This window comes from Capsicum annuum, chromosome 3 (assembly GCF_002878395.1).
Source record: "Capsicum annuum cultivar UCD-10X-F1 chromosome 3, UCD10Xv1.1, whole genome shotgun sequence".
NCBI lineage: Eukaryota > Viridiplantae > Streptophyta > Magnoliopsida > Solanales > Solanaceae > Capsicum > Capsicum annuum.
In genome coordinates this window covers 258,033,628-258,047,811 of record NC_061113.1, presented here as the reverse complement: position 1 = coordinate 258,047,811, position 14,184 = coordinate 258,033,628, and the positions used below count along the sequence as shown (strand labels likewise).

Sequence of the window (14,184 nt, the reverse complement as noted above, 5' to 3'; positions counted from 1 at the left end):
ATGGTGTATAGTTTCGAAACTGAACTGATGCACTGTTTCAGTAAATTGATGTACTACTTCAGAACTGATGCATTGTTTTAATGAACTGATACACTTATTCACGAAATGGCATGCCTGTTCAGAACAGTCACAATGTTTGGACGAATAGACATGAATTTTCTGAAAAGGTTACACCTTTTTAGATGAACCTTTGCCACTTTTCAGAAGAGGCATCTTGTGGCTATAAAAACCTGGTTTCATCCACAGGTTTGGATATGAAATTTTTCAGATTAAAAACTCTCTTCTTTTCTCAAAAATATTTGGTGTGATCACTCAAAAAGTTCTGTGAGTTCGAAGATATTCCAACTGTTTGAGGTACCGCTACTGTTGGTTTGGTTAGCCATGTTATCCTGGGAGGAAAAATTCCACAACCTTGGGTACAGTGAGGGAGATTATTTCCTTAAGGAAAATCCGTGAATTTGGACGACTTGGCTATTTTCTGTTTCATCTTAATTTCTGCAAAATAAAATACACCTCTTGGAAAGGTCATTTTGATCTTGTATTGAGGGTATTTGATATAATTCATTGTGTTCTTCTTTATACTTGAACTCAAGTTGAAGTTGGTATTGTAACATACACATTCTGCATACCCGACTATATTGTGGGAAATAACAGTAATTATAAAAAAATTTTATCTACAGACTGTAATTTTTCCTAAAACAAACCATCAATACAAAATAATACCATGACAATCCCAAGATAACTAGTAACATGTCGTCAAAGCTCAACCCAAAGACTCACTTTGAAGTATATACACAATCACAAAAGACCATTTCGAGCAAAAGCTCAAATGTTTATGCCCATTCGAAACTAATGCTAAAGTTCATGCACCACTCAGAAGGAAAAAATGAAAATTCTAAACTTACAATATCTCATGGTAAGAACAATTAATCGCAATTTATGGAAAGTTTACACTGAATTCAAATGGGCCTACTAATGGATCATGTCCATTTTATTGCTTGAGGGGGGATGGGCTACCAGACTTCAGGGCTTTAGTACGTATAGAAACTGGGCCTTTCTGCAATTTGTATTGAATAGCCCATTGATGAACCAAGTCTTGAATTCCAGCAAAAGCAACCAAAAACTCTGCTGCATCTGTTCTGCTTAACACTTTTTTCACTGCCATTTCCATTGCCTTCAGCCTCAAATTTTGGGCCTTAGTAATGACCCTATGGATCTTCTTAAACTCAGATTGGATACAAGCCATTGCAAGCTCACCCTTTTGGGGCCCAAATGGTAGATGGAAGATACAATTGGACTGGATCTCAGTCATTTCCTCATCAATTACCGCCTCCTCGATCCGAAACTCGTTGATCAACTGGGGCAATGCAACTTCAATACCAACTGAATCTACCAAAGATTTTGAAAAACCAGATGAATGGGCCAAGTATTGAAGTAGGTCCAAGATTGTTGAGGGCCGCCAATCGCCTAACCAAGTCAATGTGGCCAGTTCTGGTGATGGAGTCCATTTAGGCATGATCAATTGGGCCACATCTTTGAGCTTTGTTGGGACTATGGCCCTCTTATATTGGGCTCTAAAGCGATTGAGTTCTTCCTCAATAAGTCCATCTAAGGCCCATCTTGCTTTGAGCTGTTTCTCTAGCCTTGTTGCTCTGTTTATTTGCTCACGCCTCCATAGCCCCTGCTTTTCGCAAGATAACTCTTCTCCTGCTTAAAATACGTTAGAAAAATTAATTCAACAACGTATGCGCAGACCTTATCCTATCTCGGGAGGTAGAGCGGCTGTCTTGGAATGACCAACAAATCAAACTAGGCATGAAAAGGAGAAACTACAATGAAGAAATCATTGCAACTAGTAAGAAAACTATAACAACACCATAATAATACGATAATTGAAAGACAATAAACAGATAATCAAAAGCAAGAAACTATAACAATAAGACAAATACTATGACAATCAACACCAAGCCTAAACCCGCAGAATAGAAAGATAACATTCCACTATCTACTTTCTTTCTCAATCCACGACCTCCACACCCTTTTATCTAAGAACAAATCAAAGTAGGCACAGTTAATTCAAGTAAAGAGAACCAAGAACTCCAAATAATTACTGAAATTCTTCATGGGTTCCTGAAGATTTTCAAGAAAACAGGAAATTCTGCATTTTTCCATACGAAAAGACGGATAATTTCAACCCAAATGCTAATTCTTGATTCTGTACTTGATAGAACAGAGAAATAGCAAAATGGGAATGGATATGTATTCTACCTTTTGAGGTGGATTCCCATTTCTGTACTGTCTTACAAATCACCGGTGTGCTGATTCTCTCGAAGTCAATGATCTCGTCGTTTTCGTGTTCGTCTTCTTCAAGTACTGATTTCCCATTGTCAGAATTGACATCTGCGTGATGAGTTTCTTTGAATTTCTTCCTGTAATTGTAACAGAATGGTGAAATGAAATTAGAAGAGGAATCAGTGTGAAGAGAAAAAAGAGTAAGAATTAACAAGAAACGTACAATACGGGGAGAGACGAAGGCCGCTTCATTTTTCTTCGTTCGCTCTGTTTTTCCTCTCTGTAAATCTTGCTTCTCCTCGAAATTCTGAAATTTCAATTACTTGGAGCCGCCAAACAGAAGAGTACATATATACTAAATTAGTAATTTGGGGAGTAAAGGGTGTAAACGAGAAATGAGATATGCTGCAATGTCAGTTATTATCGTTAAGGAGGAGCGCGCGTACAAATAAGAAAAGGCCCCGTGCTGTATTATGTATATTGAAACAACACAACATATCAAATTATTGGATATTTCATCTCATTTTGTTGTTTAATTTATGAATCCACGTCTATCGAAAACAACAACTACTGGTATGAATTGCCTACACTTTGTGGGAAATATACTGGGTATGTTGTTGTTGTAACGGGTCAAATCTCAGTTAGAAGGTGTTCAAGCAATTGATTAGCAAAAACACAAATCTACTTGAAAAATAAGGTCTTATATTCAGTAAATTTGACTAGAAACTTATATTTGTCCCTAAATTCATAAAAAAAAAGAAAAAAGTATGAATTAGTACGAATTAAGAACCAAATGAATGAAAGAAACTAAAGTCGTGAACGTATAAACTTCAAATTTTATATTCATCTATGATATTACTTGATATTGAACTTTCTAAATGTCTTCCAAGAAAGGTTGTCTGTTTTTTTTATAAATGAGGCTATGCATGTGTCCGTAATTCATTAGCAAATTAATTGGAGCAATTAATTAGCAAATTACTATAATTCTACCTCATACGAAATTGGGCACCTATTTCTAGCTTCTCTCAACTGACATCTTATGGTTACACTTGTATTGCACAATTGTAGTATTCAATCACCTTTCTGCTTTAGACCTTAGGCAAATTTGAGCAATTTCTTCAATAATTAAAATCGACCGCGAAGTTATTCTATCCCTAATAGTTAAGGGGCAAATATGTGCCAATTCACTAGTGATAAGGTCGCTTTTACTACGACTAAATTCAAATATTCAAAAAGAGGGCGGACTTGTTCTATCTCCTATAGTTGAGGGATTCTCTTTTTCCTTCTTAGATGGTCGATAATAATCTAGTTTAATTAGTTCACTGTTTATATAGTGTGGACAATTTTATTATACGAGTGGTGAAATAACATATCACCATCACGTTTAGAAGTATATTTTCAACTAGTCAGTATGTAGCAACATGATTTAATTGCTCATGAGAATGACAGATTTGTAATTCATTGTTCTCAAGTCTCAAGTCCTAACTGCCTTTTCCCGCAGATCAAACATTTATGGACCGAGATAATGCTAACACTCGAGGATAGAGAAAGATTCAAACTTGAATTTTTATCTCATTACTAAGTCAACAACAACATACCCAGTGTATTCCCATATAGTGGGGTCTGGAGAGAGTAGAGTGTACGCAGACCATACCACTACCTCACGTGAAGTAGAGAGGCTGTTTCCGATAGACCCCCGGCTTAGGACCGATAACAGTACACCAAACACAAAAGATAAGTGCATATAAACTAGCACGGTACGCAAAATAAACTAACAGTATAACAAAAACAAAAGATAAGTGCATATAAACTAGTATGGTATGCAAAATAGACACAAGATAATACTACAACCACAACACCACGAACAAGAAACTCCAGACAAAAGAACGCTCCCCTACTATTATCGACGCATTCCCACCTCCTACCCTTTACCCTAATCCGCGTCCTCCACACCTTCCTATCAAGGGTCATGTTCTCTGTAAGCTGTAATTGCTCCATATCATGCCTAATCACCTCCCTCCAATATTTCTTCGATCTACCTCTACTCCGTCTAAAACCATCCACGGTCAGTATCTTACACCTCCGCACTGGAGCATCAGAACCCCTCCTCATCACGTACCCGAACCAACGTAACCTCACTTCTCGCATCTTGTCCTCCACCGAGGCAATTCTCACCTTCTCTCGAATAATCTCATTCATCACCCTATCTTTCCTGGTATGTCCACACATCCATTGCAACATTCTCATCTCCGTCACCTTCAACTTTTGGATATGGGAGTTCCAACACTCCGCTCCATACAACATAGCCAGCCGGACTACCCCTCTCTAGAACTTACCTTTAAACTTCGGGGCACCTTCTTATCACACAAAACTCCCGAAGCGAGCCTCTATTTCAACCACCCTGTCCCAATACCATGCATGCTATCCTCGTCAATCTCACCATTACCCTGAATCATAGATCCAGATACTTGAAACTCTCCCTCTTCTGAATGGCCTGAGAGTCCAGCTTCACAACCACTCTAGCCTCCTGCGACACATGACTGAACTTACACTCCAAGTACTCCGTCTTGGTTCTATTTAATCGAAATCCTTTAGACTCAAGCGTCTGTCTCCAAATCTTCAACTTATCATTAACTCCATCCCGAGTCTCGTCAATCAGTACCACATCATCTACAAATAGCATACACCAAGGCATCTCCCCTTGAATATGTCGCGTCAAAACATCCATCACCCAGGCAAATAAAAACGGGCTTAGAATCAATCCCTGGTGCAACCCAAAACTGAGAAGTGCTCCGAATCTCCACCTACCGTCCTCACACGAGTTTTCGCACCATCATACATAAAATTTATTAATAAATATGCATAAAAGTTGGATAAAAATTGTTGGGTACATGTGAACTCATAACTTATGGATCCACATCGCTAGCAGGCCAAACGAAGAGATAAATAATTTGTGGTTTTAAAGATGATCGGTGGATGCCTGATATTTATTTTTATATTCATATTTCAGGCTTAATCGTAATTAAGTAATATGTATTATCTTATTTTTTATTTTTAACTACTAAAATTAATTATTTGATTTAGTATAACTACGTGATGTGATTGCTCCCCACATCATAATTTCATTTACAAGTATCTAAATTTGAGATCTCCAATTAAGAATAGAGGAATCTCAATTATTTGATTGTAACTTATGTTGGTGGGGGCAGGGGGAGAAAAAGAATGAGGAATGAGATTATATGGTGGGAAATGGAAATTAAGACCTTATCAATAAAGAGATGCACGATGATTCTCTTTGTCGAGCCGCTTTTAGGCAGTAATTAGCAATTAATGGACGGGGAAAAATATCTCTAACCTGTAAATTTCTTCTTATAGAATGTTACCATTCTGGTAAAACGCTAGCTTAATGTTAAGGATCATAATTTCCATAAATCCTTGGCATAGAAGAGCACTTACTAAAAGAGACATTATTATGTTTACAATTAGATTTTTTTTTTTCGGTCTCAGCATTGTCTAATTGATTGCCTAATTATAATAAACTAAGGAAGAAGGTGGTCAGTGTCAGTAGAGAATAAATTTTGTCTTGTATAACAATTGGTGGATGCAGGTAATATGGAGTAGTATTTCAATTCTGACATAAATGATTGGCAGGCACTAGGCATACCAACTAAAGATATTATGACCATAAAATGGCAAAGAATGAATGAATGAAATACCACATTATTGAGCAGCTGTATTTTTCCTAGGTGTCGGCTCATTATATATTCTTTCGTATAATATAATATGTTCTTATTATATTGGGTATTAGATATTGTATACCTAAAGTTATCATTTATACATGATAAAATGGGATAATTATCACTGAATTAATTTTATAATTTTTTATTCCGATTTCAAAATTTTTGAGCTAAGGATTTATCAAAAACTATTTTCCTATCGCATAAAAATAAATGTATGATTTTGTTGAGTGCATTAATACACATGCAGCAAAAAGTACTATTATCAATGTATAGTCAGTCGACTAAAGAGTTCCAGAAGTTAGTTACAGTTTCAAAAGTTAGTTACCGTTAAAGAGTGTTAGTTTATTAAGCCTATCAGTTAACTGTCAAGTAAAGAAGTAGTTAACAAAACTACTCAATGTACAAAAAAATAAATTCAATACACAAAATATTATTCTTTAGAAATTCTCTTCTTCCTCTGTTCTTCTTTGTCTATTCATTTCACTACTTCTACTTACTCTCTTAAAGCTCCGAGTCATTGATACTTAGAGAAATAACATGGTATCAGAGACAGGTTCTAGATTAATCTAGCTGAAATAATTTTGATTCAGTAGATTGATTAAGCTCAATTGTGTCTGCGCAATTGATTTCTGAAAAAAGTTGAAACTGTTTCTTGAGTTCAAGATTTGGAGTTTGCTAAAGAAATTGCAACACTGGTGAATGAAATTGGTGTTGGAACTAGAGAATCTACTAGAGCTTCTCTGAATTCTTTGGATTACAATCACCTCTCTTTCTTAGTCCTTTAGATGTAAGTGGAATTCAGATTATTTCCTTTCAGTTAACAGGATTTGAGAATTTTTCTATTTGGTTTCGATCCATGCGCATAGCCCTGTTAGGAAGGAACAAGTTAGGTATGGTTGATGGATCTTGTTCTAAGGATAAGTTTTCTACTGATTTGGCGAATCACTGGGAGAAGGTAAATGCAATTGTCCTGTCTTGAATCATGAATTCTGTTTCTAAAGAACTTCTTGGAGGCATCATGTATGCATCGGTTACGAGTGTTGTCTGGAATGAGTTGTACGAAAAGTTTAATAAGATAGATGGTGCTCGAACATTTAACTTGCATAAAGAAATTATGACTTTATCTCAAGGTGGTGCATCTGTGTCATCCTATTTCTCAAAACTCAAGGAATTATGAGAGGAATTTGAAGCTTTGGTGCCTGCACCTGGGTGTGATTGTGACAAATCCAACGATTTTGTGCTTCATCTTCAGAAACTGAAGCTATTTCAGTTCTTGATAGGCTTAAATAAGTCTTATACACAGGCAAGAAGTCAAATTATACTCATGACCCCTCTTCCGTTTGTGAATCAGGCATATGCCATGATTATAAGTGATGAAAGCCATAAAAACGCAACAGCTCATGCAGGAATCCTGGGGGCTAATCCTTTGGTATCTGGTGGTAACTGTGATTTGGCAATGTACACAAGGTATGGAACTGGTGGGAGTAACATTCAGAGTCTAAGAAGAATTACACTCTTCAATGTGATTTTTGTAAATTGAAGGGGTACATCAAAGAGAATTGTTGGAAAATTATTGGTTATCTGAATGATCATAAATTCAAGAAGTCTAAGTTTGAAGGACATAATGGAGCCTATAATGTGTCTCTTGATGCACAAGCTGGTTAGCATGGTTCAAGTTCCTATAATCAATATGTAGGGCAAGGTTTCTCTTCTCTTGATGCAGGACACCAATTCAGTTCAGATATGCAGATGACTCAGATAAGTCAAATGGGTAATGCAACCTTTACCAAGGATCAGTATGAGAAAATCTTGAGAATGATCAACACAAATAATAACACTACTCATGTTGGAGATTCAGCAAATGCAGCTAGTACTTCAACTGCTAGTATTACTGTTTTATTAGCATCTGTTAAGTCCAAAGAATGGATTATTGATACTGGAGCTACAAATCACATGGTAGCTGATTTAGATTTACTACTTGGACAGTCCATAAAGAGGTTAGAAACACCAAATGAGGTGTATTTGCCAAATGGTGGTACTACTCTTGTAACACACGTGGGAAGTAGTTGTTTGTCAGAAGAAAATTTGATAACTAGTGTATATCACATACCTGAGTTTCAGTACAATCTATTGTCAATGTCACAAGTAACCAAAGAGTGGCAATGTTTAGTAAACTTTCTCCCTGATTTTTATGTCTTTCAGGATCTTTATACTGGAAAGGTGAAGGGGGTTGGTAAGCCTGATGGAGGATTGTGTCTATTGGTTGGACAACAGAATCTTGAAGGTTAAAAACTGCAACTTGTAAAGTAACAACTGATGGTGGTATAACAAAAGGAAGTGGTCATATTGATCTTTGGCACAAGAGATTAGGGCATGTGTCTACCAATTCTCTTAAGAGGATAGTTTCTTTTGATGTTCAGAATATAGAATATAGAATAAAGAAATGCAGTGTATGTCCTTATGCAAAACAAACTAGAGCTCAATTTCCTTTATGCAGCGTTCAAACTATATGTTATTTTGATCTTGTGCACATGGATGTGTGGGGTTCTTATAGAGTTGCAACTATAAATGGCAACAAATACTTTCTAACTGTTGTGGATGATTTTTCAAGATTTACTTGGGTGTTTTTGCTTAAACAAAAGACTGATGTGTATGTTCAGATTCAGCAATTCATTACATATGTTAAAACACAATTTGGAAAAATTGTCAAGACAGTAAGAACTGATAATGGCACTGAATTTGTCAATTCTTTATGCAATACTTTGTTCAGCACTTATGGTATTCTATATCAAACAACATGTGCCTATACACCTCAGCAAAATGGTGTTGCTGAAAGAAAACATAGGCACATATTAGAGGTTACAAGAGCAGTCAAGTTTCAGGCTAACATTCCTATAAATTTTTGAGGATATTGTGTTTTAGCTGCAGTACATATCATAAACAGGTTGCCTAGTTCAGCTATTGCTCATCAGGTTCCTTATGAAGTGTTATATGGTAACAAACCAAATTATGCTCACTTGAGAGTTCTAGGTTGTTTATGTTATGTTAAAGTGTTGAATGAGCATGACAAGTTTATGCCTGGAATAAGAACCACTGTTCTAATGGGATACTCAGACACACAAAAGGGATATGTGTTTTATGACATGTCCAGCGGGTTTTTTTCTGTGTGCAGAGATGTCTCATTCAGGGAAGATGTGTTCCCTTTTAAGACGAGTCAGATAGAAACACCCTAATATGTGTTTCCTTTGGAAACACCTGTGTTGGATGAAGGTCTTCCTGAAATTCACCTGCCTCATACTCAGCTTACACGTGAACCTCAAGTGCTGCAGCAACAAGAGATACAATAAGAATTTATTATAGTTGATACACAAGTTACTCAAGCACCTGCTTGTGAGGTTAAAAAAAGATCAACCAGAGGGAGAAAACCTCCAGTATGGATGACTGATTTTGTCTCAACTAACAAGCACAAGAAGGTACCTTATGATATAGCAAAATTATGTTACTTATGACAAGTTGTCTTCACAGTACAAAACATGTGTAGCGAATTCTTCTTCTGTTCTTGAACCTAAAAGTTACTATGAAGCATGTAAGGACCCAAGGTGGGTAGAAGCCATGAAACATGAGATAGCAGCCTTAACATCTAACCACACTTGGGACATAGTCTCTCTGCCTAAGGGAAAGAAGCCTATAGGCTGCAGGTGGATCTATAAAGTTAAATACAATTATGGTAAAATAGAGTGGTTTAAAGCTAGACTTATAGCAAAGGGGCATGGTCAAAAAGAGGAAATTTATTACAAGAAAACCTTCTTTCCAGTTGTAAAAATGAAAACTGTTAGGGCAGTATTAGCTACTGCAGCAAGAAAAAATGATTTATTCAATAAATGGATGTTTACAATGCTTTCTTAAATGATGATTTAACTGATGAAGTGTACATGGAGTTACCTCAGGGATTTGCTAGTCAGGGGGAGAATTCAGTGTGTAGACTACTCAAATCCCTATATGGACTAAAGCAAGCTCCTAGATAATGGAATAACAAGTTATCAGAAGCATTACTAAAGTGTGGATTTACCCAGAGCCAAGATGATCCATCATTATACATCAAGAAAATAGCAGAAAGAGTTACTCTATTAGTATATGTTGATGACATGTTAATCACTAGTGATAGTCTAAAGTTAATAAAGGACACAAAGACAAAACCGCAACAAAGTTTCAAAATAAAAGATCTGCGAGAGTTGAGGTTCTTTCTTGGTATTGAGTTTGCAAGGTCTGATAAAGGTATACTAATGCATCAACGAAAGTATGCATTAGAGTTGTTATAAGAATTAGGATTAACAACAGCTAAACCTGCCTCTACACCTATGGATTACAACATTAAGCTAACTTCCAAACTATTTGATGAACATATTAATCAGTCTCAGTCAGATGAAGATCCTTCTGCAAATCAAGCGACCTATCAAAGATTGATTGGTAAACTACTCTACTTGACAATGACTAGGCCTGACATAACATTCAGTGTCTAAACCTTAAGCCAGTTTCTACAAGCTCCTAAAAAATCTCATATGGATGCAGCACTAAGAGTGGTAGGTATGTCAAGAATCAACCAGGTCAAGGTGTGCTATTGTCTAGTGATTCTAATGATGAAGTGAGTGCTTATCCCGGTGCTGATTGGGCATCTTGCCCTCAAACCAGAAGGTCTGTTACAAGGTATTTTGTGAAGATTGGAGAGTCTGTTGTGGCTTAAAAATCAAAGGAACAGGCTACTGTTTCCAGAAGCTCAGCTGAGGCAGGATTTAGAAGCCTTGCAGCAGTCACAAACAGAACTGGTTTGGATACTAAGGTGGATGAGAAAAATTGAAATTGAAGTAAACCTGCCTGATAAAGTGTTTAGTGACAGCAAATCTGCTATTCAGATAGCAGCTAATCCTGTCTATCATGAAAGGATAAAACACATTAACATTGATTGTTTTTTCATAAGGGAGAAAATCACTCAAGGCATGATCACAACCAATTATGTGTCAACTCAGGATCAACCTGCAGATATGCTAACCAAAGGTCTTACCAAAGTGCAACAAATACATCTTAATTTCAAGCTAGGAATATGTGATATCTTCACACCTTCCTAACTTGGGGGAGAGTGTTGAATACATTAATACGCAAAAAGTACTATTATCAATGTATAGTCAGTCAACTAAAGAGTTTCAAAAGTTAGTAACAGTTTTAAAAGTTAGTTACTGTTAAAGAGTGTTAGTCTGTTAAGCCTATCAGTTAACTGTTGTAGAAGTAGTTAGAATATTTTGTATATACAACAAGACTACTCAATATACAAAAAAATAAGTTTAATACACAGAATATTATTCTTCAGAAATTCTCTTCTTCCTGTGTTCTTCTTTGTCTATTCATTTCACTACTTCTTCTACTTACTCTCTTAAAGCTCTAGGTCATTGATACTTAGAGAAATAACAAATTTATATATTTAATTCTTTTCAGAATTAATTTATAAATACACATAATATATTATCATTGTTATTTTTTATTCTGAATTCAAATGTTGATATCCAAAAACTGCCAAATTGGGATATTATTTAACTGCAGCTTACCAAGTAAAAAGATGTTAGAATACATTATCTCATTGCATATGGGTCCAAGTCACGTGACGGTGGCCAAGTTGCATAGAGTTTGTGTTGTTCAATAATTTGTTTAGCAAACCAAAACCAAAATGTAATTGTAATCTTTTCTACTTCTAATTTCAAAATCTCTGACATTTTCTTGTTATTCACTAGTGTTGCTGGAATATTGACTACCTAGAAGACACACATGCGATGCCATTTAAATCCATGTTACTAGAATGTTGATGACTTGATGTAATTTTCGAGCATCCCACAACATTCATTTGATTAATAATTTATTTTGTAAAAAAGAAAATTTATAATATTAAAAAAAAATTAATCAAATTTTTTTTTTCTAGTCATCGGTGTCACGTCACACCACCAACAGTCTGATGGATACTTTTTTGGCTGGAATTGATAAACAGTTGATACATTAGTTTGTTAATTGATAATTGAAAGATGATTCTTGATTGAGGAAAAAATGGTCTGCATATAGGGAAATGATTGTTTACTGCTCTGATACATTGTTGTCTCCCTACAAAAAGGAACAACCTCCACCGTCGTTGCCGTTAATGTCTTCCATCCGTTGGGGGCTAACATCAATGCCATTAACGATGAGCTTTAAGCTCGTCCAAACCATCAGCTTCTTGACCGAAAAAATAGAGAAAGGTGATGGTTTGTGGTGGATTGGTGGTGATGTGACATGACATCGGTGGTCGAGAAAAAAAATTTTCATTAATTTTTTTAATACTAGAAATTTCCTTTTTTATAAAATAAATTATTAATTTAATTTGAAGTAAAAAATTAAAAGAAAAAAACTAATGTTGAGGTGGCATGCTGCGTGGCATCCATCTCACCCAAATGTCATGTCACGTGGCTCTCATCTTGCCATGATGGAGAAGTGTTAAAAAGAGAGGTATTTTTGATAACTTTGCTAATAGTAGGGGGATATTTAACCACATAGTATAACGAAGGACAAACTTATTATCAAAGTAGTGGGGTATTTTTGACCTTTTTCCTTATTTAAATTATGTAGTTATTTAAAAGAGTTAAAATTTGAAGTAGTTATAGTAAATTAAATTATGATATCATGAAATTTTTTTCATTAATTAATAATACACATTTTTATCTTCTGCAGTAAAATATTTGATACTTGATATAAGATGTCAATAAGTCTTTCACATGCGTTCAAACAATAACAATAATTAGAACTATGTAATCTTTAAATAACATATATATGGTATAATACCTCACCTTAAATTTGTTGTGTCAATCCATTCATCATCAAGCAAAGAAAAATGGGTTAAGGGTTATTTGTGGTACGATTTCATTGAATCTGATAAATGTTTTGAGTCTTCCTTCACTATTCTTTTCTGAATCTTGTTTCAATCATATATATCTTTGATTGCCCTAGTGTATGTCACATGTACACCTTTAACCTCGAAGCATCTTCATAGAACCTTCCTCAGAACTTTGTTCTAAGCCTTTTATAGGTCGACCGACATTATAGAACTTTTATCAGAACTTTGTCCTAGATCTTTACAGGTCGACTGACATTATGTGTAAGTCTATGAGCCCGTTTGAATAAAATTAAAATCTGATCAAATCAGCTTTTAATTTTTTTTTTTAGCTTATCTCACTTTAACATGTATTTTTTTATAATTAAGAATTGACCATTGCGAAGGGTACCGATTCTTTTGAAAAGGTCATATATCTTTTTTTTAATGTATAAAATTGTTTCGAAAGTTGCCACTTTTCTTAATCAAATAAAAGATGCCACTCAATTATTTAACCTTGATTAATGGAGACATGGTGTGGCTTGATTCAATTAATAATTCGAAGCTGCTAAGGGTGATGTTAATTTGTCAAATAAATATGAACTGTTTGATGTAATGTACTCATAAAAGATCGACAGTTCAACCAGTACAACCAAAACTTAACTTGTCCTTTAAGCTTTATGGGCTCCTCTAGATTACAAAAAGGAAATTTCAATTTTGTGCATCCGTAAGCTTGATCTGTTATTGTAGGTTATTTAATTTTTACTTTTTCAATTTTTACGTAAAAAATTGGGTAACTTGCAGCCTGCATGTTGCTTATTAGATAGTGTAAATATTTTGTATATTGACTGTACATAAAATTTACCATTAGAATTTTTTTTTTATAAATTTAGAACCAGCAAAATTTATTTTAAAATATATTTTCTCAAGTAAAAAGCACAACAAATGATGATAAGAGTTAATATTTCAAAATATCTCAAAAAACACAACTATTTGGTACTTCCTCCGTTTCACAATAAGTGAATTGTTCGATTTTGATATACATATTAAGGAAAAAGCATCAAAAGTATATATTTCACATAAATTTCCATTTTTACTCTTTCCAACATTATTTGCATGCATGTTTTAACTTATGGTGGCAAAATAACTTTATTGCATGCAAGTTTTATCTTAAGGTGGCAAAAATTTTTGTTCATTCCAATTTTTAAAATTTTAAAATTGTTAGTCCTAGTAAATTTTTTTGGAGGTAAAATATGTTGAAAATTTTCA

General features: G+C 34.9%; 1 protein-coding gene across 1 annotated transcript; it reads right to left on the bottom strand.

Annotated features, from left to right (window-relative positions):
• Positions 1-843: 843 nt before the first annotated feature.
• On the bottom strand, positions 844-2,719 carry LOC107865850. The gene is made up of 3 exons (XM_016712045.2): positions 2,516-2,719; positions 2,269-2,429; positions 844-1,707 (listed from the first exon to the last, which is right to left on the bottom strand). The coding sequence occupies exons 1-3, from the start codon at positions 2,542-2,544 to the stop codon at positions 992-994; spliced, it is 906 nt and encodes a 301-aa protein (XP_016567531.1). The 5' UTR covers positions 2,545-2,719; the 3' UTR covers positions 844-991.
• Positions 2,720-14,184: the final 11,465 nt, after the last annotated feature.

Coding starts and splice junctions, on each gene's coding strand:
- LOC107865850 (XM_016712045.2), bottom strand. CDS start 2,544: ATGAAGCGGCCTTCGTCTCTCCCCGTATT. Junction 2,430..2,515: donor CCTTCGTCTCTCCCCGTATT/GTACGTTTCTTG, acceptor TTACAATTACAG/GAAGAAATTCAAAGAAACTC. Junction 1,708..2,268: donor ATGGGAATCCACCTCAAAAG/GTAGAATACATA, acceptor TATTTTAAGCAG/GAGAAGAGTTATCTTGCGAA.